Source organism: Podarcis tiliguerta (assembly GCF_965153285.1).
Source record: "Podarcis tiliguerta genome assembly, chromosome: Z".
NCBI lineage: Eukaryota > Metazoa > Chordata > Lepidosauria > Squamata > Lacertidae > Podarcis > Podarcis tiliguerta.
This window is the reverse complement of record NC_139553.1, coordinates 9,659,920-9,684,730: the sequence shown is the minus strand read 5'-3', so window position 1 is coordinate 9,684,730 and position 24,811 is coordinate 9,659,920. Positions and strand designations below refer to the sequence as shown.

The window sequence follows — 24,811 nt, the reverse complement described above, 5'->3', positions numbered from 1 at the left end:
GGACCTGAGAGCTGTGCACTCACAGTCAGAAATAGTTCTTTGTAGCATTAAAAAGCAGAAGGGTTTAAGGGTTCTGAAAGTTGAATATCTGGTCAGGGAGTTTACACAGTAGGGGAATCGTTGCAATCTGCTAGTTCTCCCTCCCAGAGTATCCACCTGGGTTCCATTTTCATGGGGAGGTTGGAAGGAACTATCGGTTCAGCAGCACTGGAAGCAGAGACTTGTAAGTTCCCAGTTCGCTCTCAGCCTTCCTTGGAACAGTTTGCTCACGGAACTATCTGTGGTGCTGAAACTACCAGCATGTTTAATTCTATTGTGCCCAAGACAGGCCATGTAATTATATGGAGAAAAAAGTAGAAAGGCCTTTAATGAAATCCATGAGCCTAACAACTTTAGCCAAATCACATCCACCTCCCAAACCCTGGTAGGCTTCTAAAAACAATAGCTAAGAATGATCACCCTCTGATTTTCTGCAGTTTATGTACTGTCTGCAACAGAGGTGATAGAACTTTTAATAGCAACCTGGGGTGGAGGGCTTGAATATGATAGGATTGCAGTAGAATGGGGGGAAATATTAACCCTTTTCCCCTCTGCCGATTTCCTGGTAATAAAAACCTCACCCATTTTTGTTCTGCAGAGGAAAACACACAGGTATGACAGTTTTGCCCTAAGGGGCACCTCATGTAGTCTAGAACTGATTTTACCTCCATTGCATGGATGTGTATGTGGGTGTGTGGGTGTGTTCTTTTGCTCTTATGTTTCCAATTGCATTCAAAACATTTGCAGTTTGTGTTCTTGACTCTTGGTGCATTTGTTTAAAAAATATGTCGCATGGGATTATTTCTATTTGAATAACTGTTCAGGTGCTGCAGATTGAAAATGTGGGGCAAGCCTGAAACATTTGGAAGGCACCCAAGCTTTCAGAATTAAGGAGCAGAGATGCTGGCTTAATAATAATTCTCAGAGGGCATGACTTTCTTTTTAGTATCAAGGAACATCCCTTACCGTTTGTGTAATCTTTTTGTTTACACACAAGGCTTTGGAGCAGAAAATTCGTGCTGATCTGTTATTATTATTATTGTACTGATTAGTCAAAATATTGACCATGGGTAGAGAACTTGCATTGCCCTCCAGATGTTTCTGGATTCCAAGATGCATCACCCCTGACCACTGGCCATGCTGAGTGGGACTGATAGGAGTTGGAGTACAAAAGCGTCAGAGGACTGCAGGTTCTCCACCAGTGAGATATACTTTATGCTCTTTAGTAAGGATGTCAAGATATAAAGACGGGTTGCTGGCATATATGGCAGATGTAAAAGACTCCCCTGATTTAGTTGTTTCAATTAGTTTTTACTTGGCTTTGTACATTTCCTTTCTTGTTCTTTTTAGTACTTACTGATAAAAACATATCCTGTAATGGTGTTTTAAATTTAGATATGTAACTTGTTGAATTGTACTTAGCAATGATTTTATTTCTTGGGGTGATTGCTAGATTTTCATTTTTGAATCCATTTATCCTTAAGTGGGTTTCTTTTGTTCCTCACCTCATTCATTATATAATGAACATATTTCCTTTCCCCCCCTATTGTGATGATCTATTGTGGAAGCCCCAGCTCCTTTTCCCCCCTATTGTGATGGCACAGCCTGGGGCAAGGCCTCCAGCTGACTACAGAGGGGGCATCAGCATAAAAGTCCCTCATCAGCACCAGGGCCAACATGAGCAGATGAGGGCATCCGGGGGCCAATACTGGTCATTTCCTACCTTCCTACCTCATTTTCAAAAAGATGTTATAGTTAGCAACTGGCCAGCCAGGCATGTACATGGTCACAGATGCTCATGCTATCATTTTCATGTGAAATCTCTCTCATATCTATTTATTGATCTATTGACTTATCAATCTACACACAGAGAGAGGGGGGGCTGTCACCCCTGCTTGCTCTGCTCACCAACACTGCCTCCCTCTTTGTTTGTTGTTGTTTAGTCACTTAGTCGTGTCCGACTCTTTGTGACCCCATGGACCAGAGCACGCCAGGCACTCCTGTCTTCCACTGCCTCCCGCAGTTTGGTCAGACTCATGCTGTTAGCTTCGAGAACACTGTCCAACCATCTCGTCCTCTGTCATCCCCTTCTCCTTGTGCCCTCCATCTTTCCCAACATCAGGGTCTTTTCCAGGGAGTCTTCTCTTCTCATGAGGTGGCCAAAGTATTGGAGTCTCAGCTTCAGGATCTGTCCTTCCAGTGAGCGCTCAGGGCTGATTTCCTTAAGAATGGATAGGTTTGATCTTCTTGCAGTCCATGGGACTCTCAAGAGTCTCCTCCAGCACCATAATTCAAAAGCATCAATTCTTCGGCGATCAGCCTTCTTTATGGTCCAGGTCTCATCTCACTTCCATCCATCACTACTGGGAAAACCATAGCTTTAACTATACGGACCTTTGTTGGCAAGGTGATGTCTCTGCTTTATAAGATGCTGTCTAGGTTAACTTTGTTAACTTCCCATTTGTTAACTTCCCATTAAGTCCCTTGACCAGCCCTCTCTACTTAACTCATCACCCACTCTCTTGCCTATTCCCTCCCCAGCTTGCCCCAATGCCATTTAAAGGAGGGGGAGGCAGTTCACATAGCATCCTTATTGAATGATGGAGGTGAGATGGGAAGGCATATCGTATTTTTCGCCCTATAGGATGCACTTTTCCCCCTCCAGAAATGAAGGGGAAATCTGTGTGCGTCCTATGGGGCAAATACAGGCTTTCGCTGAAGCTTGGAGAGTGAGAGGGGTCGGTGCGCACCAACCCCTCTCGCTCTCCAGGCTTCAGGAAGCTATAAGCAAGCCTGGGGAGCCCTGCGGGAGTTCCCGCAGGGCTCCCCACGCTGCGGATAGCAGCCTGCCGCCCGGCGCGTGGGCGCCCTGAAGCAGATCACCCCGCGCTTCGGGCAGACATTGGCCAGCCCCACAAGCTCGGGGGACAGCGGGGAGGCGCAGCGCCACCATCCCACTGCTCCCCAACATGGTTTGGGGGGAAATAAAGGGGGGATTCCTTTATTTCCCCCCAAAAAAACTAGGTGCTTCCTATGGGACAGAGCGTCCTATGGGACGAAAAATATGGTAATTGTAAATAGATGTAAACATTGTTTACCGCAAGCATTCCTCTCTTGGCTTTCCTGCCCAGCCATGTGTGTATATGCAAAACAACAACAACAACAACAAAAAACCACTTTTGCTTTTATTCTCTCTCCCCCCCCCCCCCGCACTCCTCAGATATTTTTTCTCTTGCCATACAAATAAATCATAGCTGAAGGAAAGGATTTTGGATCCCTTCCGCTGGCTCCTTCCCAACAGCTGGTCATCTCTGAGCACTTCATTAAATGACTCCTTTTATAGCTCTTTTCTTTTCTTTCCTATCTTTTCTCACCAGCAGTTTAAGGTTTGAGCTGCTGGCACAGCTGCTAGTGTTGCTATAGGACTGGGGCCAGCAGCGTTGAGTTGGATCAAGTCTCTGGGTCCCAAACAAGGTTGTGAATTCGTATTTGTAAGGTTGTAGTTTGTAGTAGAAGAGACTGCTGGAGTGGCCAAAGCAGTCTCTTTGCTAAGTCAGTGTCTCTGAGCAGGTCTGTAATCACCTTGTTTACATGTCCAAAGAGTTGGTTATGTTGTCATACTCGTTGACAATGCTTCCAAAAAGAGGAGGTGAGACTTTCTCCTAACAGCTTACCTGGCTGGAGACCACATCATCATGAAGGCAGGTGAACAAGAGCTTGACATTTGTCTGGGCTGAAGATGGCAACTGGAAAAGAGACACAGAAGCTTGTCTTGCTGTGTGCTGAATTCAAAGCTATGGCCTTGGGAACCCCTCCTAGAAACCTAATGAGGAAGCAAGTTCTGTTGAAGTGTTTTCTGTGAGCTCTTCCATCTTATTCTCAGGTTGCAGATATGTGTAAATAAAATCATATATCTTAAAGACTCCACAGTATCCAGCACTCTTCACCCTAGGAAACTACACTCTGGATAAAGGCTGGGAACCTTGTAGTCTCTCCCTGCACAGATTGGGGTGCAAACAAATGTATTTTATGGGTATCATCCGTAGAACTATGTTTTGTTAGCTAATGCAAGGCAGGGGTGGGTTCTCTTATGTATTTTATTTATGGTTACATTTGTGCAGCATCTTTCCTTCGAGCAGCTGAAGGTGATGTACATGGCTTTCCCCCTTTCCATTTTTATCCTCACAACAACATGGAGAGTTGAGAGACAGAACTGGCACAAGATCACACATTCCTATCTCTCACCCGCTTGACTCATTTTGCCTGACTGGAATTTGCTCTGTACTATAATAAGGCCAGAATGGAAAGCGGTATGTGTGTGTGTGCACAGAAACTAGGTGTGCTGGTCCCGGGGGGTTACCGTGCGGCATGGTCCAAGTCCAGTCCGAGGTCTAGGGTGTGGTATGGAGGCTGTCTGTCAAGGCTGAAGCGGGGTCCAAGGCAAGGAGTTGGGTGTGGTCAGGAACTCTGGCAGAAGAGCAGGACAGGGTGCGGGCAGGAACAGGTTAGCAACAAAGTTGCTCCCACAACCTGGAACTGGGCTGGCTGGCTTTTATCTCCTCTGAGGCATAGGGCGGCCCCGGTCCACAGGTGACTCGCCTCTCCTGGCCTGGAGGGGAGCACTCCTCCTGCGAGAACTTAGTTCCCTCTGCCTCTCTGCCCTGAGCCTCTGCAGCTCAGGAGAGGCTGGAGGGTTACTGGACCCAGAGGCAACCTCACCTTCCCCTGACGAGGCTGAGAGTGGAGCACCTGCAGGCAATGGGTCCTCCATCACCTCAGGGGCCACAGCCGACTCAGCTGGTGCCTGCACCTGAGGATCCAGCACAGGTGAGGACCCTTCAGGCTCAGGCCCCAGCCCCTGCTCAGCTGGTTCTAGAGGTGGGGACTCCTGTGCAGGCTGGGATTCCTCAGGTTCAGCCTCTGAATCCGATTCCCAGGCCATCACACTAGGGCTCTGACCAAATTATGGATCCCAAACTAAATTGGGCCAATTCAGGGCAACCTGAGATTTGGCTGGAGCAGGTTGAGGCTGCCCTGGGTCATTTTGGATCAGATCAGGTCCATCTCCAGTGATCTGGGCATGTCAAAAGGGCTCCAGAATGCTAGTTAAATACTGTGTAAGCCCCCAAAACTGTTTTCAAGGCTCTGATCTGGGTCTGCCCTGGATTGGGCTCCAAATCAGATCAAGGGAGGCATGCATAGCCCTGGTAAAAATCTCTGGATTGTGCATGGCTAAAACATAGCCTGCTATGCAAAGGTAAAAATAACATTTGTTGCTCTGCACTTTTTGTCTCAGGAAATTCTCACTACCAACATGAAGCCCCCCAAAGGTTGTCTGTGTTGGGATGTAGCTCCTGGGATGAAAAGGGGGCCTTCACCTCTAGCCTAGTCCAGCGCTCTAACCACTGGGTGGCTTTCTTGAGCTGGGGCTTCCAGAAGTCAGGATTTGGTTGTCTTACCTCCAACACCCTCCAACACAGCAAGACTGGCATAATGAGACCTGCTTTGGAAGGTACCCTCTAGGCTGCCATACCAGCTTGTCTGAGCATTCTATTAGGTTACTCCCAGCCCACCAGACCCTAGAAAACCATCGCTTCAACATCACTGCTCTGTCTGAGCAAATAGTCTCTTGTGCAGGACTGCAGAACATTTCCCAGTCAGCAGACCAGATCTTTACTTTCCCTCTCTTCGGACCATTTTGGCCCATAGCCAGGGTAACCCATTTGTCAGTCAACTGGCGCCACCAGGGCTGTCTTAAGCATATGTGGCGCTGGGATGCAAAGATCTGCCTGGTGCCCCTCCCCAGGTTGCCCAGTCCCAAGTGCCCAGGAGGACAGGGCTGGCCGGCCAGCCGCCTCAGCGTCTTACTGGCTTAGTCACCCATGAACTCACGGCGCAGAACCACCTGCAGCAGAAGAGCCTGGTGTGGTGCTCTGACCAATGGGTGGGTTCTTCCCTGGACTCAACTCTCGGGCCCCGGACTCTTGGCCTGGTGCCCGGGTGCCCCGCACCCCTAGCACCTATGGGTAAGATGTCCCTGGGCACCACTATGATGTCAAGAGCTTCTTTTGCCCAGGCAGTTTGATAACAAACCATGCGGACAAAGGTTTAGTGATATGTGGATGTCACTGCTCAGCTGATCAGTCATGTCAACAAACTCTGCTTTCAACAGGAAGCTGCATCATCACCTGTCATCTGTTACAGCCAGTGTACGGCAAGAGATTAACACTGACTCAGGGAGGAAGAGCAGCAGGATCAGCAGAACCCACTGTGGGAATGTGGATGGTAGCATGTGCCCAGTGATTCTGAACCCTGGTGCCAACTCTGCTCAGCTTCCTTATCAAACTACAGTGGTGCCTCGCAAGACAAAATTAATTCGTTCCGCGAGTTCTTTCGATGAGCAAGTTTTTTCGTCTTGCGAAGCACCACTGCAGTTAAACACTAACAATGGTGGGGAGGGGCAGGGACAAGCAGGGCAGCTGCTGCAGCCGGTACTTCGGACTCACCCGCACCTTGTGGCCACCGCGCGACGCGGCTGCTGGAGGGCGGCGGGGCTCAGGAACGCGACTCCGGCTGCAACGCTGGCTGCTGGCAGCAACTGCTCTCTGAGGGGAGCGCGAGGGGGGTGGCCAGCGGTGAGAGGCAGCCGGAAGGTCGGCCATCAGCCGGAAGGTCGGAGGGAGCCGGAGGAGCAGGGAAGCGAGCGTGCGTGCAGTGACCGTCACCATGACAGGAGAGGCAGGGCTGTTTCGTCTAGCGAAGCAAGTCCTTAGGAAAATCCATCTTGTGAAGCACCTCAGAAAACGAAAAACCCTTTCGTCTAGCGAGTTTTTTGTCTTCCGAGGCATTCGTCTTGCAGGGTACCACTGTACAGCATTCTTTGGTGGAAGCCAGGAATGTGAAACTTGGTATAAAAGCTGACCTATGAGTCTGTAGCCTAGATGACCAGTGTCCTTTGCTTCGATCCATCTTTAGTAATTTCATAGTGCCCTGTGGACCCATCCATCAATCAGCCACCCATCTGAAAGCTGAGATGGATTCATTTGTTTCGGGTTCTCCATTATTATTAGAAATGATTTTCATGGAGGTGAATGGGTGGCGCTGTGGTGTAAACCACTGGCTTGCCAATTGGAAGGTCGGTGGTTCGAATTCCCGCAACGGGATGAGCTCCCGTTGTTCACTCCCAGCTCCTGCCAACCTAGCAGTTCGAAAGCATGCCCAAAAGTGCAAGTAGATAAATAGGTACTGCTCCGGTGGGAAGGTAAACGGCGTTTCCATGTGCTGCTCTGCTTTCGTCAGAAACAGCTTAGTCATGCTGGCCACATGACCTGGAAAAACTGTCTGCGGACAAATGCCAGCTCCCTCGGCCAGTAAAGCGAGATGAGCACTGCAACCCCAGAGTCATATGCGACTGGACTTAACTGTCAGGGGTCCTTTACCTTTTTACTGTTTTAACACTTGCAGACTGACAAATGCAAATCTGTTGAGCGGTAGCTGTGACAGAATACTGGTCTCCTCCCTCCTGAGGTACTCCAAGGTAAAATGTAACAAAGGCAGAACAGCAATTGATGTGTGCTCAAAGTGGTTGTTTGGTTTTCAAAGGATGCTTCCCAACATGAATGCATTGATCAGAAGTATCTATGGTCATGACCATGCTAACTAATGGGAGTTGAAGTGCAGCAACAGCTGGAGGGTCACAGCTTACATGAACATTTGAAGTGTCTCAGACTCTCTTGTTTGCATCTCTGAGCTGGTACTGTGGGCGTCGCACGCCCTCTCCACTCTCAGTAGAACTAATAGGAGCCTTGAAAAGTACATAGAGCTGACAAAGGAAGTGGGAAAGAAAGCCTCTTCCAACTTCCTCCTTCAGCTTCTTGTACTTTTCAAGGGATCAAAAGGTAACCATTCTCAGCTGCTCAGGACCAGGGGGACAGTGAGTATGTATGTTTGGGGGAACAACACAAAATATGCTTGAACTGTCTGGGACTCTCTCTTATCTCTCACCCCCACTCTCTCCACTCCTTCTCAGCCTGCTACATAAACAAAGATTGTTGATTTATTTTTAGTGTTTGATGTGTTTAGATGTTGGTTGTAACCAGTGCTCCCCCCCAAAAAAAAATGTTTAGGGGGTACTCTCATTTCCCTACTCATATTGAAATACTGCCCCTCAATGAGGCCAAACTCAGATTCACAAAATGTTTAGGGGTATGTGCACTCCTGCTACCCCCCCCCCCAAAAAAAACAACGCACTGGTTGTAACTATTTCTTGCTTGAATAAAATGGAATTGCTGCTTGGTTTTAAGACATTTTTTAAAAAACAACTGCAATAAGTAAGGATGGCAATTATTTATCTTCTAAATAAGACCAAAGGTTTAAAAGAAAAGTGTCAACGCCAAGCTTTTGGCTCTCTGCCAAAAAACACACAAAAAAGTATTACTAAGGATATCAATGGATACTAGCCACAATGGAAAGTTCTCGTCCACTTTCAGAGACAGTTTGCTTCTGAATACCAGTTGCTGGGAATCAGAAGTGGGGAAGCTTGCGGGCTTTCCATTGGAGCAACTGGTTGGCCACTGTGGAGGTTGCTGGACTAGATGGGCCATCAGACTGATCCTGCAGGGCTTTTCAGGTCTTCTTAATGCAGCATCTCTTATTTAGATTTTGCATGTAACACTGAAATGTCCGTATCATTCCCTCAATACTAACAGCAAACTCAGTGGGAGAGTTGCCACACTGTCACCAAAACAGGATGGCATGTGGTCATTGCAAGAGAACCAGCAGAGGTTGCATGTGTGTCTAGTTTTCAGAGACAAATTTGTTCATAAGGCCCCATCACTTCCCCCCAAATAAATAAATAGAGAGGGGAGGAAGGGAAGGAAGGTCAATCTGTTTCCCTCGAAACTAGCCATTGCACAGCAATTGCAGATTGGTTGTAGTGTAGGGGTGCTGGACACATAAAGTTGTTGAGCTTTTGGGGGCACCCTTTCACCCCACGGTTGTCTGGATGGACATGAAGCCCCCCTAATAGAGGACATGTCCAGACATATGGCAACCCAACCCTACTGTAGTGTCAACTTGGTCGTGGTGATATTGTAAGAGCTCTGGATAACTCCTCACATGCTTCTTTCTCACTTGGCAGGGTCCAAGTGGAGTTTTATGTGAATGAAAACACGTTTAAGGAGCGCCTCAAGCTGTTCTTCATCAAAAACCAAAGATCAAGTAAGTGTTTGCACCATTGGGTTCTGCTTTGTGTATATGGGTTTAGAACTACTAAAATACTTGATGTGAGGCTATCTATATACTTCAATGTACTCATGCCAAATTCAAGGCACCCAGTCTTCTGTGTGTGGGGTGGTGGTGGTAGGGGGCATCTGATGCAGCAAAAACCTAACCCTGAAAAACCACTCTGTAGTCTCCTTGTGGGCCCTAGCGCACAGTCTGAGAAGTGCTGCGGGAGAACTAAGGGTGTGGATGGGGTACTGAACCAATGGAGGCTGGTCCATTAGGACAAATGAGGCTTTGTCCCACTGACCTCATTCTACCCTTAGCTGCTCCCACCTGCCTCCCTTCTTACTTACATCCAGTCCAGGGGGTGGCCCTGCCTGCCAACTTCCTCCTCCTTAGTCTCAAGTATTGCCCTTGCTCAGCAGGGAGGAGGATGGCAGGGGACAAGACTAGACTGAGTTGGCTCTGCCTCTCATTGGCTCTGGTGCCACCTACAATTCAGCTCCCTGCCTTCTGCCCCACTGGTCCCAATGGGCACTTGTCACTATGGAAAACAGCTTATTAACCCAGCTTTGAAAAATGCAGGTACCCCCAGTTTTGCATTCCAGGTCAAACACTGAACTCCTTCCCATTGCACATCAGACAGGGGGCATATTTTTTTGTCTTCTCAGTGCCTGCTAGAAGGACTATTGATAGTGGAGATGTTTATACCACCTGTATCCAAGTTTACTTGAAGTTGTTCTACATATGCAATGGTTTTAATAAATGTGATTGTTTTGTTATATGTGATGTTTCCTTTAATTGTTTTTATATATGCAGTTGTTTTAATGTTGTGTGTGTGTGTGTGTGTGTGTGTGTGTATGAGAGAGAGAGAGAGAGAGAGAGAGAGAGAGAGAGAGAGAGAGAGAGAGAGAGATTGTGATATTACTTTGAGATGCTTTATAGGAAGTGATTTAAAAATGAAATAAATAATTGGGTGGTGGGGTGTGGGGGTGTGTGTGTATGGAAGGCTTTCCCTTCCTGTTTATGAAAGATTTGATGAAATGCTTCCAATGATTTATAATTAGATTTTACTCTTCCAGATGTTGCCTAATTGACTTTATTCTTCTTAGAGCTTGTATTTCAGTTTTTCATTCTGTTTTGCCCTTGTCTTGATGACTCTATGCTATGAAGTGGTTTGTAAAAATGTTTAATAAATAAAATAAATATTGGGTAGCAATGTTTACTCAGGAACAAGCTTCAAAATAACTGGGAACTGGCAGCTGGAAAGTGTAGCAAAAACAGCACTCGCTGATTATCTTATATACTTGAAATTTCCAAATACCACAGAACTTTCACTTTGGCCTGTTTTAATGCCTTACTATAAGCTTTGCTGGAAGGGAAATACTCACACATTCCGTATAAACAGCATGTCTACTTCTGTCAATCCAGCATTGAAATAGTAAAGCATGTTTTACTCTACTGCTTATACTATAAGGATATTTGCTACTTATACATCACACCTATTTTAATACAATTCCCAGGGAGACCAGATAATTTTTACACTTCCTTCCCTTTGACAGACGCCACTAACAAAATCACCATCCATGTGGCAAAATCCTGCATTGCTAGGAACCCGATGATTAAAGCGCTCTACCAACCATTCTAGTCCTCAGTAATTCACTCTAGTGTGTTTGTGAATGTGTGATGATGCACACTCATATCCTAGCTTTTCATTAATCCCAAAGAGTCTTTTGCCTGTAAACTATAAAATTGCATATGGTTCACTTTATTCTAGTGGCTGATTTGAGATCATCATAATATAATTTGATTGACTGAAAAACAATAGGGATTGTCTCCGATAAATGAGGACAGTTGGGATGCATGAGCTGGGGAGTGAGTACACAGGGAGTCTGTATTTTGCTGCAAGACACAAAGCAGACTCTGGTGCCAGCATAAGTGAAGATTGCTAGTGAGTCCTACAGGGCGTACAGAGAGAACACTAAGCACCCAACAGCTTGTTAAGCATGCAAAGGTGATTTCAGATCCCACCCCTCCCTCATAACCTGCCACAGCTGGGCTTGAATTGACCATGCTGATCTATTTGATTTATATTGTGGTTTGCAACGGTGGTGATTTAACAGCTGGTGGAAGTAACAGATCACTTAATGTGGAGCGTGATTCATCTGTTTTCACACATTTCTGCTTCTGAACTTGAGCCATCAATTGTTGTTAATACAGCTTTGCTCACATCTGAAGCCTTTTCCTCTTACAAATAAGGATAGGTCTCCTCTGGAGTGCTGCTTCAGGACAACAATGGCTCCATCTATTGGTTGCAAATGCTACAGCGTCGTATGTCCAGATGACTGATTTTCTGAGCCCTTTCCAATCTCCATAGAAGCAAGATTCTTCTTCGTTTTAGGTTTCACATTTGGGGAGTGGAAGCTCCCAGTTTTGCGTAGGAGGGTGGAACCCTTCTTGCAAATTCATATTCAATTTTAGTAGAAATCTGACCAAAGCACTTTTAAAGGTGTGGGGCAGGGCTCTTTGATGTGCCTTCCCTATAATCACAGTCTTCCTTCTAGGCAGAGATAATGGGAGCTTGATGAGGGAGCACATTGATGCTTCAGGAAAAACTCCACAAACTCAGTTTTGCCTCATTATGCTAGTGTGCGGATGGAAAGGAGGGGATTAGTGGGAAGGATCAGTAAATGAGAGGGAGCACTGAACCATTATTATACCTACTGCTTCTCTGTGGCAAAGCTGCATTCTGTACCAGGGGTGGAGAGCAGGCGGGGGCATGGCTGACATGCATCCCAGGGGTGTGATGCACATCCTGTGGGTGTGCCATGCCGCCTGTGGGGGCGTGGCACTGTGAGGCCATGGCGCCAAGCGTGGTGGGGGGGTAGCACATTTGGGGGGCGGCCGCGATGGTGCCCCCCTCCCGGATAGTGCCGGGGGCGGTGTGCTCCCCCACCCCTCCCTTCCTCCACCAGTGCTGATTCTCACCCATAACATCTCCTACTAAGCAAGGCTCCAAAACTGAAATAAACCTCCCTGTCCATTGTGGTGGTGGATTGTCTGGGGTACGGACTGTGGTGGTGAATCAGTGGGTACAGGGAACTTATATACCAAACCCTTTGAATCTTCCCTGCAGGTTGAGGCAGCTGCCTCAAGGGGCAGGAACCAAGAGGCCCCTTTGTGGCCATGCCCCCGCCACCTGAACTGGGGAAACAGCTCCAGTGGATTCCAGAGAGATCTCATGGGGCTCTTGTGAGATCTTCCTGGAACCCAGAAGCCACACAATCCCGGCAAGCAAGGCTTTGGCAGGGGCAGCAAGGGGGGAATTGGTATTTGGCTCATGAACAGGGTGCCACCTTTCCATTTCACTTCAGGTGGTGAAATGGGGTGCACCGCTACTGCCTCCAATCCTCTCTAAAGGCTGCTTTGCTCCTTGAGTATTTTTGCTTGACTGGGATGTGCCCTTGACCTCTGACAATGCCTCTTGCTTGGAGGATAGGGAGGGGTGTGCAGAAAGCAGCCTAGTGGACAAAGGCAGAATTTCCATTTGTTGCTTGCTTTTACCTCTGGCCCCGCCCACCTCTGTCACATGACCCCCAGAAGGGGATGTGGCTCTCAGACTGAACAATATCCCCACCCCTAGCATAGGCCTCATTCTGATCCACCAGGGCTCATCTTATGCTCTTATATCCCTATCCCCACTGCATGTTGTGTAATATTGTATTTTAATGTTGGCGTTGTGTTTTGACAACACAACCTGTCCTGGGACGTTGAGGTTGATGGCAAGCAATAAACTGTAATAATACCAAAGCTAATACTACTATTACAACCAATGGATAGGATTTTCTTAAATGAACATATCATGAAGGGTGGAAAAACAATTTAATGCAGTATCCTCAGAGCTCTCTACTCTGGTGTTCTGATAACAGTTGTCCTGAACTTTTCCCCATGCAGAGAAGATGAAGTGTGGAATAATTTCAACAAGCTGATATGCCTGCTTCTTTTATTTATCATATTTGTGCTTATTTAAAGCACAAAGATGATAAATAATGATGGGCGCAGCACAAAGCTCTTGGGCAAACGGCAGTCGATTTTTGGGGGGTGAAGCAATTGTTGGTAACACAGCTCAGAGAAATGATCCTTAGGCAGCCTTGCTATATTAAGCAACACAAATTACTATGTGTGTTTGTTTCTCCTGATGAAGTGACAATAGATATTTAAATGTTGCTGAAAGCAGATGTTCCCAGAAGCAAGCATTTTTAACATAATGAGATAACATCCCCCCCTTTTTGTTACCCCACCCCCATTGTGAGCAGTGTATTTGGATTAAGGGGAGGGGAAGAGAAATTAAATTTAGTTTGCAGTTAAAGGTGGACCATCTAATATATACTTTCCAAAATGGTGCAGGAACCAAAACCCAGCCACCTTTTGAAATTTGCACTTCTCTGAATTTTGCAGTGCAGCTCTGTGCACAATATTTTCAGGTAAAGTGATGTGAATTCTTCTTGATTTTATTGTTTTTCCTTTTTGTAAACCACTCTGAGGTTTCTTATTACAGTCAAGTGGTGTGCAAGTTTCATTTGTATGCTGCCTTTCTATAGTTAACCCACAAGGTGGGTTACAACATAAAATACACATAATTACAAACATAACAAAAGCAGTCACAAGCAATAAATAAAGCATCAAGAAGTAAACAACCAAATTTTTAAAATTCCACATAAATCACAATAGGATCTGAAACAAATAATATCAAAAACAGCAACAACCTACCCCAACCTAATATTGTGCTACTTGGACTGTTGCTTTATGTTTTTGTTGATTATATCTTTTACTGTTATTTTTATACCATTTTTGAGAATTTATAATTATACATCGGTATTTTAAAATTATTTTAATGTAATGTCAAATGCCTTCTCCAGGCCATTAGCATCGCTTGTCACAGTTCTGTGTTCTGGATGCTCCATGGTTCTTGAAAGTGACGTGTCTGCTGTTGTCACAAGCTCAAAAATGTGTCTGGGGCACTCTTGGGTTTGTGTGTGTTTTGTTTTAGGGCTACCCAATAGCTTTCATCTGTTCCATTTGCTGCAGGTCTGAGAATCCGCCTCTTCAACTTCTCCCTGAAGCTCCTTACCTGCCTCCTTTACATTGTCCGTGTTCTGCTTGATGACCCACAACAGATAGGATGGTGAGAGCTTTTCTCTCTGCTTCAGCATGCCTGTTTTGTTGTGCATCCGTGATTATTTGTGTTCATGATGGTACTGGGGCAGCCATGTGTGATCCCACTTTCAATATTGTTTGCAGCTGCAAAAGTTTCAGGGCAGACACTCTGCTTTCAGGGCACGTGCCATAACTACCTACTGAAATCCTAAAACTTTTCCTACTACAAATGTTCCAGGCTTATTTATTTGTTTGTTTTGTCTCTACCTTGTCATGTTGTGATGCAAGAGTGCCCCTCCCGTTGGCGTTAATGTGGTAACATGGGGTAGCATCACAGGACAAGTAGAATAATGTGTAGATGGCCCTGCGTGCATTCACTGTTGGTAAGCTGTTGTTGTGTCGGTGGCATGTTGCAGAAGACAACCCCCCCCCAAAAAAAACCCCACCAATCCAAAGGGCTCCTAACACAGCTTATTTCAGTTAAAAGCAACATGCTGTCTTCAGAAATACTAACTCCCTGCTGTAGCTTCCTGTAGCCTGAGTACTGTTTCTAAAAGGCATTTTATTTTTATACTATTTTCACTCAGCTGGGAATGCGAAAAACACAATTCCTCAACTTTCAACCAGTCATCAACACAAATCAATTGGTAAGTAGGGGGCCAGTAGCCCTTCTGATTATATATCTGTGGATTTGCTCAAATGACAGGCTAGTTTATATAATCTGCAAAATCATGTTGTTGATGGGGAGTGGGGGAGTTGCTTACACCCCATAATAATGTTTTTAAATACCCCTTCCTGGCACGAAAAAGTGGCTCACTAGATGAGACAGAGCCTCTATGCAGCTGCATAGAAAGGACATGGGAGGCTGCCTTTTACCGAATCTGACCATTGGTCAAACTAGCTCAATGTTGCCTACACCAGCTGGCAGTCTCTGTCCAGGTTTTGGGGCAGTGGATCTCTTCCCCAAGACAGAAGCTGAAGCCTGGAAGTAATTGTTGCAGGCAGTTGCCAGGCCGACTTGGTTACCTATGCAGTGCAGCTCCTCGTCTAGGTGAGCCTGGAGGCCCTCAGATCCCACTTCACAGTGTGGGGAGGACTCACCCCCTATTGCTCACTCCATGCTGCTCCATGCTGATTGATGATCCCAAGGAAAGGGGATTTTCTGAGGGAGGGCCTTTTAAGCAGCAACCTATTCAAAGCCTGAACATCAGGGAAAGATATACCGTATTTTTCGCTCTATAAGACGCACTAGACCACAAGACGCACCTAGTTTTTGGAGGAGGAAAACAAGAAAAAAAATATTCTGAATCTCAGAAGCCAGAACAGCAAGAGGGATAGCTGCGCAGTGAAAGCAGGAATCCCTCTTGCTGTTCTGGCTTCTGGGATAGCTGCGCAGCCTGCATTCGCTCCATAAGATGCACACACATTTCCCCTTACTTTTTAGGAAGGAAAAAGTGAGTCTTATAGAGCAAAAAATATGGTACCTTTGGCTGCTGTTAAGTGCTCTGTGTTCCCAGGTTGGAGCTTAAAAGAGAGAATATGCAAATTCCAGTAAGTGAGATATTAGGATGCATAGCAAGCGAAAAGGGGCGTTGGAAATTGCTCATCCCCCATGGAGGAATGCACTTAGTAATCTGCTTAACTAAACTGCTAGACCAGACAGCACATTTGTAGAAATGATTCGGGTAAGAGAAGAACGTCGCCTCCCAGAGCTGAGTGAAACTGAGTGTAAGGAAGAATTGAACTAACTTGACCTCTGTCCCCAGAAGTTTTCACTGCTACTTTTGAAACGAAATAAGCTCTCTCTCTCTCTCTCTTTCTCTCTCTCTCTGTGGTATTGATATTTGACACTGAAGATCTTTGCTCTCCATCTTGTGTACTTTGGAATTCTGAGAAACTGAAAAATCCATGTGGTTTAGAGACCAGTACTTAAAGTAGTGCAGTTTTGAAATGTTCTGTCTGCCATCTTGAATCAAAATGGCACCCAGTTGTATCCAAACATAGACAAACACCTGCTCCTTGATCTCAGGAACCATGAAAAGTTTGGTTACAATATCTTAAGAGGTGTCCAAATGTGGAGCAAACAAGCAGTTTCCCAACTGGTATAGTCAATTGGTATTTGACACTAAAGATCTTTTATTTCAATATTCGATATTTAAAAGTACAGTGGTACCTCTAGATGCAAACGGGATCCGTTCCGGAGCGAACGGGATCCGTTCCGTTCACATCTAGAAGCAAATGTAACCTGTGTCCGCGCATCTGTGCGTGCACGGGTCACATTTTGGTGCTTCTGTGCATGTGCGTGACATCATTTTGAGCATCTGCGCATGCACAAGCGGCGAAACCCGGAAGTAACGCGCTCCGTTACTTCCGGGTTTCCGCGGAGCGCAACTCGAACGTGCTCATCCCGAAGCACATTCAACCGGAGGTATCACTGTACTTGGTAGTTGATACACAACGGAGAAATGCCAGCAAGCCTAAAACTCCCAGATCTTGAATCCTGAGATAAAATGTCATATTTAAAATTCAGAAGTTCTGTTTCAAAATTTATACATTTTGTGTTCAAAGTCTGAAACAGCTCAGTAGGAGGACAAGTTGGCTACAATCAACATGAGCCCATTGTTTTCAAATCAAATCCTCCAACAAGATTTTTTGTCTTTGTTATTACATATTCTGTACAGGACTCCAGTTATATGGGTGGACCGAAACAAGCCATTATGGGCAATACAGGTAAGTGAAGAAGAAAAATGTTAAAATACACAAATGAATGCAGTGGTTAAGGGTCTGAAACGTAGTTTTATATATTCTTGATTAAAATTGGATAGGGCCATTTGGCGCCAAATTTGTTTCATCCAGACATATATAATTTTACAGGTGAAGTACAATCCCCATGTTTTGGTAATTTAAACATAATCTTCTTCTCCACAAGATAAAACTGAAAGAAATTTACTCTACTTATTTACATCACTCTACTTGTTATGCACAGCACAGACTGTCCCGGACCAGTGCTATCATTAACCCCCTTCTCCTTTCCAGAACAATTTTTCAACACAGTACAAGCTTATTCTACTTTTTAAACACACACAGAGACACATACACACATCCATGTAATTGAAAAAATGTACAATAGCGTCACTTAAAAAAATAAAAATATTACAACCCACCTGCGGTACAGAGAGGACAGATAACTGAATCAGAGTTGGATTCATGGCTCAGTATATCTTGTCAGTTACAGGTGTCCGACAGGTGTCCCCAGGACTGGTGATTAATTTGCTGGCTGACATGTCTATCAAAAGAAATTACAAAGGTCCAGGGGAAACACTTCTGACAGTGAGACCCTGATTTGTATATATCTTTGTAAGCACCCTACGGAGGAAGGCAGTCGCCTTCAAGTCAGACATTCCTGGGTTAGACTATTGCAGAATTCTCCATTCATGTTGGGCAGCGGCGCTAAAAATCCCTCTGCTTTCCCCTTACCATCACTTCCAGGTCAGCGTGGCGATCATTAGCTTTCTCGAGACAATGCTTCTGATTTATCTCAGCTACAAGGTAAGATTATGGCCTTGAGGGTAGGTTGGCTAAACTGATAGTGCATCAGGTGCACTGCGTTCCGACCAACATTGCAAGGGCCCGGCACACATGTGTGATGTCATACGGTGGGAGGAAGTCCAACCGGGCCTGGTGTGGCCTAGTTGCAGCCATGGGAGGGCCTGGCAGGGCCCAGCCAGCTGTGGAATATTGAGGGGGCACACCCCCCTCAGTGAAAATACTGAGGGGGAGCTCAGCCCCCACGGCCCCACATAGGTGGCACGCCTGTTGTGCATGCATGCAGGGATAACAAATATGAATCTCTTTTTCTTTTTAGGGAAACATCTGTGAGCAGATCTTTCGTGTAACCTTCATCCTTGAAATGATCAACACTGTGCCCTTCATTATTACCGTAAGTGTGTGTTAGGTGGACATTGCTAAAACAAATGGTTGCTGAGAGGTTCTCCTGTTCATTCAAAAAGAGAGAGAGAGGAAGAACAGTTGTCACTGCCATTCAGATTTTTAAAAAAGGATTTTTGCAAGGAAACAGCTCACTCAAAAGATACATGAGCTTTGCAAGAGCACAGCTGCTAATGAATAGCCCACCCTACTGCAATTTGGTGCTGGGCTTCCAAAGATTACAGCAGGATTATAGGACAAGGCTTGGAATCATCTGCCATAATAACACATGAAGAGGTCCATTCTTTGCCACTGAAACCTGATGAGACAGAGCTTCAGCTTATATGGAGGACTGGACTGGGGCCAGGGAGGCCTGGTTGAAATATCCACATAGCCATGAAGCTCACTAGGCTATTTCCCAGCCTAGCCTACCTCACAGGGTTGTTGTGAGATAAAACTGTGAGGAGTTGAATATGCCAAGCTGAACCCCTTAGAGGAAACAATCCTCAGATGAAATAGCAATGTAATATAACCTTAACTTTTAGGGTCCAGTTCAAAGGGTAAGATGAATATCCACATGCAAATATATCTCCATTGGAGGCTTTTGCTGAGAAAAGCAGGTTCAGGGGGTTGTGGGTTTGAATGGAGAAACAGCAGGTGGTGGGGAGTTGCTTCAATCTTTCCCTAGCCTCTGCCAAATGCACACTCTCTTTCCCTAATGGGGGCTCTTCCATTTGGGTGAAAGGAACAGCACTCCCCCAACCTCAGCCTTTCCTCAGTCAGCCCCCATATCCCTGCCTTCTCACTTGTGGTGTAGTGGTTAAGAGCAGTAGACTCGTAATCTGCTGAACCAGGTTCGCTTCCCCGCTCCTCCACATGCAGCTGCTGGGTGACCTTGGGCCAGTCACACTTCCTTGAAGTCTCTCAGCCCCACTCACCTCACAGAGTGTTTGTTGTGGAGGAGGAAGGGAAAGGAGAATGTTAGCCGCTTTGAGACTCCTGAAGGGGAGTGAAAGGCGGGATATCAAATCCAAACTCTTCTTCTTCTTCTTCTTATGACCAATCAAGGACAGCTCTTCCTATCATTGGTGATCTCTCTCTCTCTCTCTCTCTCTCTCTCTCTCTCTCTCTCTCTCTCTCACACACACACACACACACACATACACACACGCCCCCCCCCCCCTAGAGAGGCCTCCTAGGCAGTCAAAATCTTGGAACTCCTTTCATGCGCACGCTCTCTAGTGGGATGACATTGAACTAAAAGATACATAGTAAAGGTAAAGGGACCCCTGACCAATTAGGTCCAGTCGTGACCGATACTGGGGTTGTGGTGCTCACCTTGCTTTATTGGCCGAGGGAGCCGGCGCACAGCTTCCGTGTCATGTGGCCAGCATGACTATGCCACTTCTGGCGAACCAGAGCAGCGCACAGAAACACCGTTTACCTTCCTGCCGGAGCGGTACCTATTTATCTACTTGCACTTTGATGTGCTTTCGAACTGCTAGGTTGGCAGGAGGAGGGACCAAACAACGGGAGCTTGATTCGAACCACTGACCTCTAGTGGGGATTCGAACCACTGACCTTCTGATTGGCAAGTCCTAGGCTCTGTGGTTTAACCCACAGCGCCACCCACGTCCCAAAAGATATATATGGGTGGGGAAATCAGCAGGAGGGAGAAGGATTAAGCATTAATTATGCGTTATTACTATTGTTGACAAGGAGGATCTAATTGCGACCTAATCATTATACAGCCACCATTTCGACTGTATTATATAGTCTGTATTTTGTATTTTGCAGTCACCAAAGGTTGGTTGCAATCAGATCCTCATTGTCAGTGGAAATCATACACTTGTCTGCATGATTAAGGGTAAAAGGATAGCTTGATTTCTAGAAAATATAGACAGTGAAATGCAAGTCTGTATGGAAGCTGCTCCATCTAAACTCAGTCAGCAGAGCATGAGACTCCTAATCTTAAGATTGTGGGTTCAAGTCCCACATGGGGCAAAAGATTCCAGCATTGCAGGGGTTAGATTAGAATATCCTTGTGGTCCCTTCCAGCTCTATGATTCTGTGAATATATCAGGACTTTCTTGTAGCTACCCAGTGGTGAAGAGGGAAAGCATTCTGCACTGGCTCAGGAGAATATTTGCCCTCTCTTTCTTTTGATTTTGCAGAGTCAAGCTCTGGGCAGAACTGTGGGGAGTGGGAGAGCCTAGGGCAAGCTGTGATGGAATAGGGCAGGGGGTAGATGAAGTGAGGGGATGGTCAGGTGTGGGGAAGGGTGGTTGACCAAGGGATAGACAGGGTTGGTGAGATTAACAAGCAGGAGTGCAGATCCCCTAGTATATCTTTATGCATCTGCCTATGCACAGAATTGTACCCATGCATAAATGCCTACAATTCAACAGACATGCAGTTAACAGCTGTTTGTTTGTATGTTTCTGCCTAGATATTTTGGCCGCCGCTGCGGAATTTATTTATCCCGGTTTTTCTGAACTGCTGGCTGGCAAAACACGCCTTGGAAAACATGATTGTAAGTGACCAGGGAATTTTTGTTTGTAACAGATAGAATTGTTTTAACATTCTCCATCTGTTCTGTGTTTCCGTCTGCGCATTGGGTTGTCACGATTGATCTGGGAAAGGCCGTGTGTAGTTCCTGCCTAACAGCAGAGCAGCCGCACAGTCCCTTTACAAACCTACGTCGTGTGTCTGTATGTCATGTTTCCTTGCAAGTAGCACAGTGTGGTCTTGAGTGTAGTTTTAAATACAGGTTTCCAAAGATAGTTCCAAAGATGCATTTGAAAGTCTTTGGGTGATGGCCACAGGGAGGAGGAGTTGCTGAATAAGATTTCTGGTCGATAGGGAGAATCAGTGCCCCACCTTTCCCAGTGTCAGACCATTATTTATTAATTTATACCCAACCTTTTCCTTTACGGGACTCAAGGCAGCTTACAGATAAAAATAACAACCACTTAAAACATAGAAAAAACAATAATTAAAAACAATTAAACGATAGATAGATAGATAGATAGATATAGATAGATAGATAGATGATAGCTAGATAGATAGCTAGAAAGGTAGATAGATGATATAGATAGTTGATTGATAGATAGATAGATAGATAGATAGATAGATGATAGATGATAGATGATAGATGATAGATGATAGATGATAGATGATAGATGATAGATAGATGATAGATAGATGATAGATAGATAGATGATAGATAGATGATAGATAGATAGATGATAGATGATAGATAGATAGATGATAGCTAGATAGATAGATGATAGATAGATAGATAGATAGATGATAGATAGATAGATGATAGATACAGGTAGGTAGCCGTGTTGGTCTGCAGTTGTTTAAACAAAATAAATAAAAATCCTTCCAGTAGCACCTTAGAGACCAACCAAGTTTGTTATTGGTATGAGCTTTCGTGTGCATGCACACTTCTTCAGATAGATAGATAGATAGATAGATAGATAGATAGATAGATAGATAGATATGATAGATAGTCTCCGTTAAAACCATACAGATAGCTACAGTAAAGAAACATGACCCCAGTTCTTTCATTAAAAGCAGTCAGTTCCCAAAAGCCTGTTAGAAAAGGAAAGTCTTCACCTGCTGGTAAAAGGACAACAAAGAGGAAGTCAATCCAGCTTCTGGAAAGGCCCTCTCCCATATCCTTATCAAGCAAATAGTAAATAGCACTTCTTTGTCTTTTCTACAGATAACTGTTCAATTGATTTAATAGTTGTTCCCACCCCTCCCTGGGAGCCTTGAGAACTGTAGTTCTGTGAGGGCAGCCAGGACTTAGAAAAGATTTCAGCATCCCCACCAAGCTCCCAGGATTCTTTTGTGGGAAGCTGGGAGCTCTAATGGGGCATGAAACTGATAATTACTTGGCAATGTGGATACTCAGTTTTCCAGAATTTCAGGCAGGGGTCTCTCCCAACCCTAACTGGGGATTGAACCTGTGAGCTTCTGCATTCAAAGCAGATGCGCTACCTCTGAGCTACGGCTCTTCCCATAATCTAGTCCAAACCCACTGACAATGCTTAGACTCTGCTGCTGTGGGATTCCTGATAGGCCACCATCCAGCCTCTGCTGAGAAACATCTAATGAAGGAATGTTCACCAGTTGCCATAATCTGGAGCAGGCTTTGTTATCTTGTTTTGGTAAAGGTTATGTGTTTTTCCCCAGAATGACCTACACAGAGCGATACAAAGAACCCAGTCGGCTATGTTCAATCAGGTGCTCATTTTGATCTGCACTCTGCTGTGTCTTGTTTTCACTGGGTAAGATCTCACTTGGCAAATACTTGTTTTTAAAACTGGAGTTGCCGTGTAAATCATGCTAATAGAAGCCTCTTTGTGAAACAGAATCCCCAGCAAGGAATGCTTCCAAAATTCTCCTATCCAACCTAGGTTGACCTGAGGCTCCCTGACCTGATTGTGGGTTGACTCAAATTGGACTGATTCAGTTTGGTATTCAGGATTCAGCCAGAGCTGGGGCATAGCCCTAGGATTAACTTGTTTACTTCAAAACATGGTCAGCCTTTCTGCTGAGGCCTGATGTGATGACACAACTGAGAATACAATTCTTAACAAGTTCCCAGTTATGGAATGCATATTGTGCCTTTGAAGTTGAAAAAGGTTGAAATTATCCTCAGTTTGGGGAGAGAATCCTGGTCCTGTGTGTGGAATCAGTTCTTTTGGTTCTTTCCTTCATTTCATCCAGAACCTGCGGCATCCAGCACTTAGAAAGAGCCGGTGAAAACCTCTCCCTCTTCAAGTCCTTTTACTTCTGCATTGTCACCTTCTCCACGGTGGGCTATGGTGATGTCACACCCAAGATCTGGCCCTCGCAGCTGCTTGTGGTTATCATGATTTGTGTGGCCCTGGTTGTATTGCCATTGCAGGTAAGGTGTGATTCCTGTCGTTCTATCAGATAAGTCATGAGCAAGATGTGCCTGCAGAATCAAAGCAGTTCGGGAGTTGAACCACACAGCTCACCTTGTGAAGGACCAGAGCTGAGTTGCAAAGGGCTTGTTAAGGAGTCCAGCTTTGACTCAACAGCTCAGGTTCCATGAGGCTACTAAGTTATAAGCACTGAGTTTTTCAAGCCTCATGCAAATACTTTTTAACCTGAGCTCCTTAAAACAACAACAACATGTTCTATATGTCAAGATGTTTTGCCTCAAGTTAGCAAACTCCGCTGTTGTACAGTCATGATCACCCCTAACATTTCTTGGGGAACTTACAGCTCATGACACAATTATCTGGAACTCTCAATAGAGAGAAGTCACAGCTAGGGATGAAGGAAGGCATCGGCTTCCGTCTGCCCTATATTCATTGCATGCAGCACTGTTTCTTTCTGCTGCAGTTTGTCTTCTGTTAAAAACTATGTTGTTACGTTTTTCCAAAGTAATTTTTCCATTGCATTTTCCATTTTCATTGCGAAGTAAACATAAACGGTGTGTGTAATCAGTCATGTATCATTTGTGAACTGAAAGCAAAAACAACAGTGGTTAGTAGATTGATTTTCGTTCCAGGCATGAAGCAAATAAGGGAACACTGGCAATTTCTGCTCCCACTTCTATTTTTGTCAGAATTCTTTGATATCCCTAGCTACAGCATATTCCAGTTGAAGTGTGCAAGTTTCTGGACCTGTTGACGTAGTTCCCCGTTATGGCTTATGAGCTGACGGGTCCACCAGGGGATGTTGCCCTTGGCTGCCCACCAGCTGGCTGCCAAGTTGACCTTTTGAGGCAGACAAGCTTGCTCCACAGTCACTGTGCTGGAGGACTTCCAGAGTTTTCACTCAGCTGTGAAACTGTCACAGACTCGTTGAGCTGTGACTAGCTGATATCTTGAGCCAGGGAGGAAAAAAGAGAGGCCATCACTTTCCTCAGTAGCTTGCTGGCCTTTATTGTTTACAGCTTGAGCTGTCTTGGCAGGCGATTCCCAGAAGACTGATTTCAAAAGCAAAAGAAGAGGCGGTTGCCACTTTCCAGGGAATTCAGCATGAAAGGTGGTGGTGGCTTTGTGTGGGAGGGGGCTACTGCTTCTGCCTCCCCTCCAGCATCCACTACCAGAGGTATTCCACAAGATGTAGTAATGGCCACCAACTTCCCGTGGCTTTAAAAGAGGACTAGGTAAATTCACGGGGAAGGCTATCAGTGTTTACAAGCCACAAGGGCCATGTTCTACCTCCGCTGCAAGATACAGTATGCCTCAGAATACTGGTGCTGTGAATTCACAAGTGGGGAGAATTGCTCAGGGCCTGCTTGTGGGCTTCCTGTAAGCATGTATTTGGCCACCGTGAGAACAGGTTGATGAAGAAGGGGACCAGCAGGGCTCTTCTGAGGTGCTTACTCTGCTTCTTTCCCACCAATAAGCACACTGGAACCACTAGTGAAGGCTGATCCATTAGGGTGAATGGGGCACTGACTCAACAA

General features: G+C 45.5%; 1 protein-coding gene and 1 long non-coding RNA gene across 16 annotated transcripts in view; one reads left to right on the top strand and one right to left on the bottom strand.

The window, feature by feature from the left end:
- The window catches only part of KCNT1 (potassium sodium-activated channel subfamily T member 1), a 202,742-nt gene that overhangs the window by 122,537 nt on the left and 55,394 nt on the right, over positions 1-24,811 (top strand). For all 15 annotated transcript variants that reach the window (XM_083422886.1, XM_083422890.1, XM_083422889.1 and 12 more), the window contains 9 exons: positions 9,179-9,258; positions 14,353-14,449; positions 15,009-15,068; positions 17,103-17,151; positions 17,911-17,970; positions 18,287-18,361; positions 20,798-20,881; positions 22,555-22,649; positions 23,092-23,272. In XM_083422886.1, coding sequence (XP_083279012.1) covers positions 9,179-9,258; positions 14,353-14,449; positions 15,009-15,068; positions 17,103-17,151; positions 17,911-17,970; positions 18,287-18,361; positions 20,798-20,881; positions 22,555-22,649; positions 23,092-23,272 — 781 coding nt within the window. The remainder of the gene's footprint in view (positions 1-9,178; positions 9,259-14,352; positions 14,450-15,008; positions 15,069-17,102; positions 17,152-17,910; positions 17,971-18,286; positions 18,362-20,797; positions 20,882-22,554; positions 22,650-23,091; positions 23,273-24,811) is intronic.
- The window catches only part of LOC310669367, a 235,446-nt gene that overhangs the window by 203,148 nt on the left and 7,487 nt on the right, over positions 1-24,811 (bottom strand). The window lies entirely within an intron of this gene.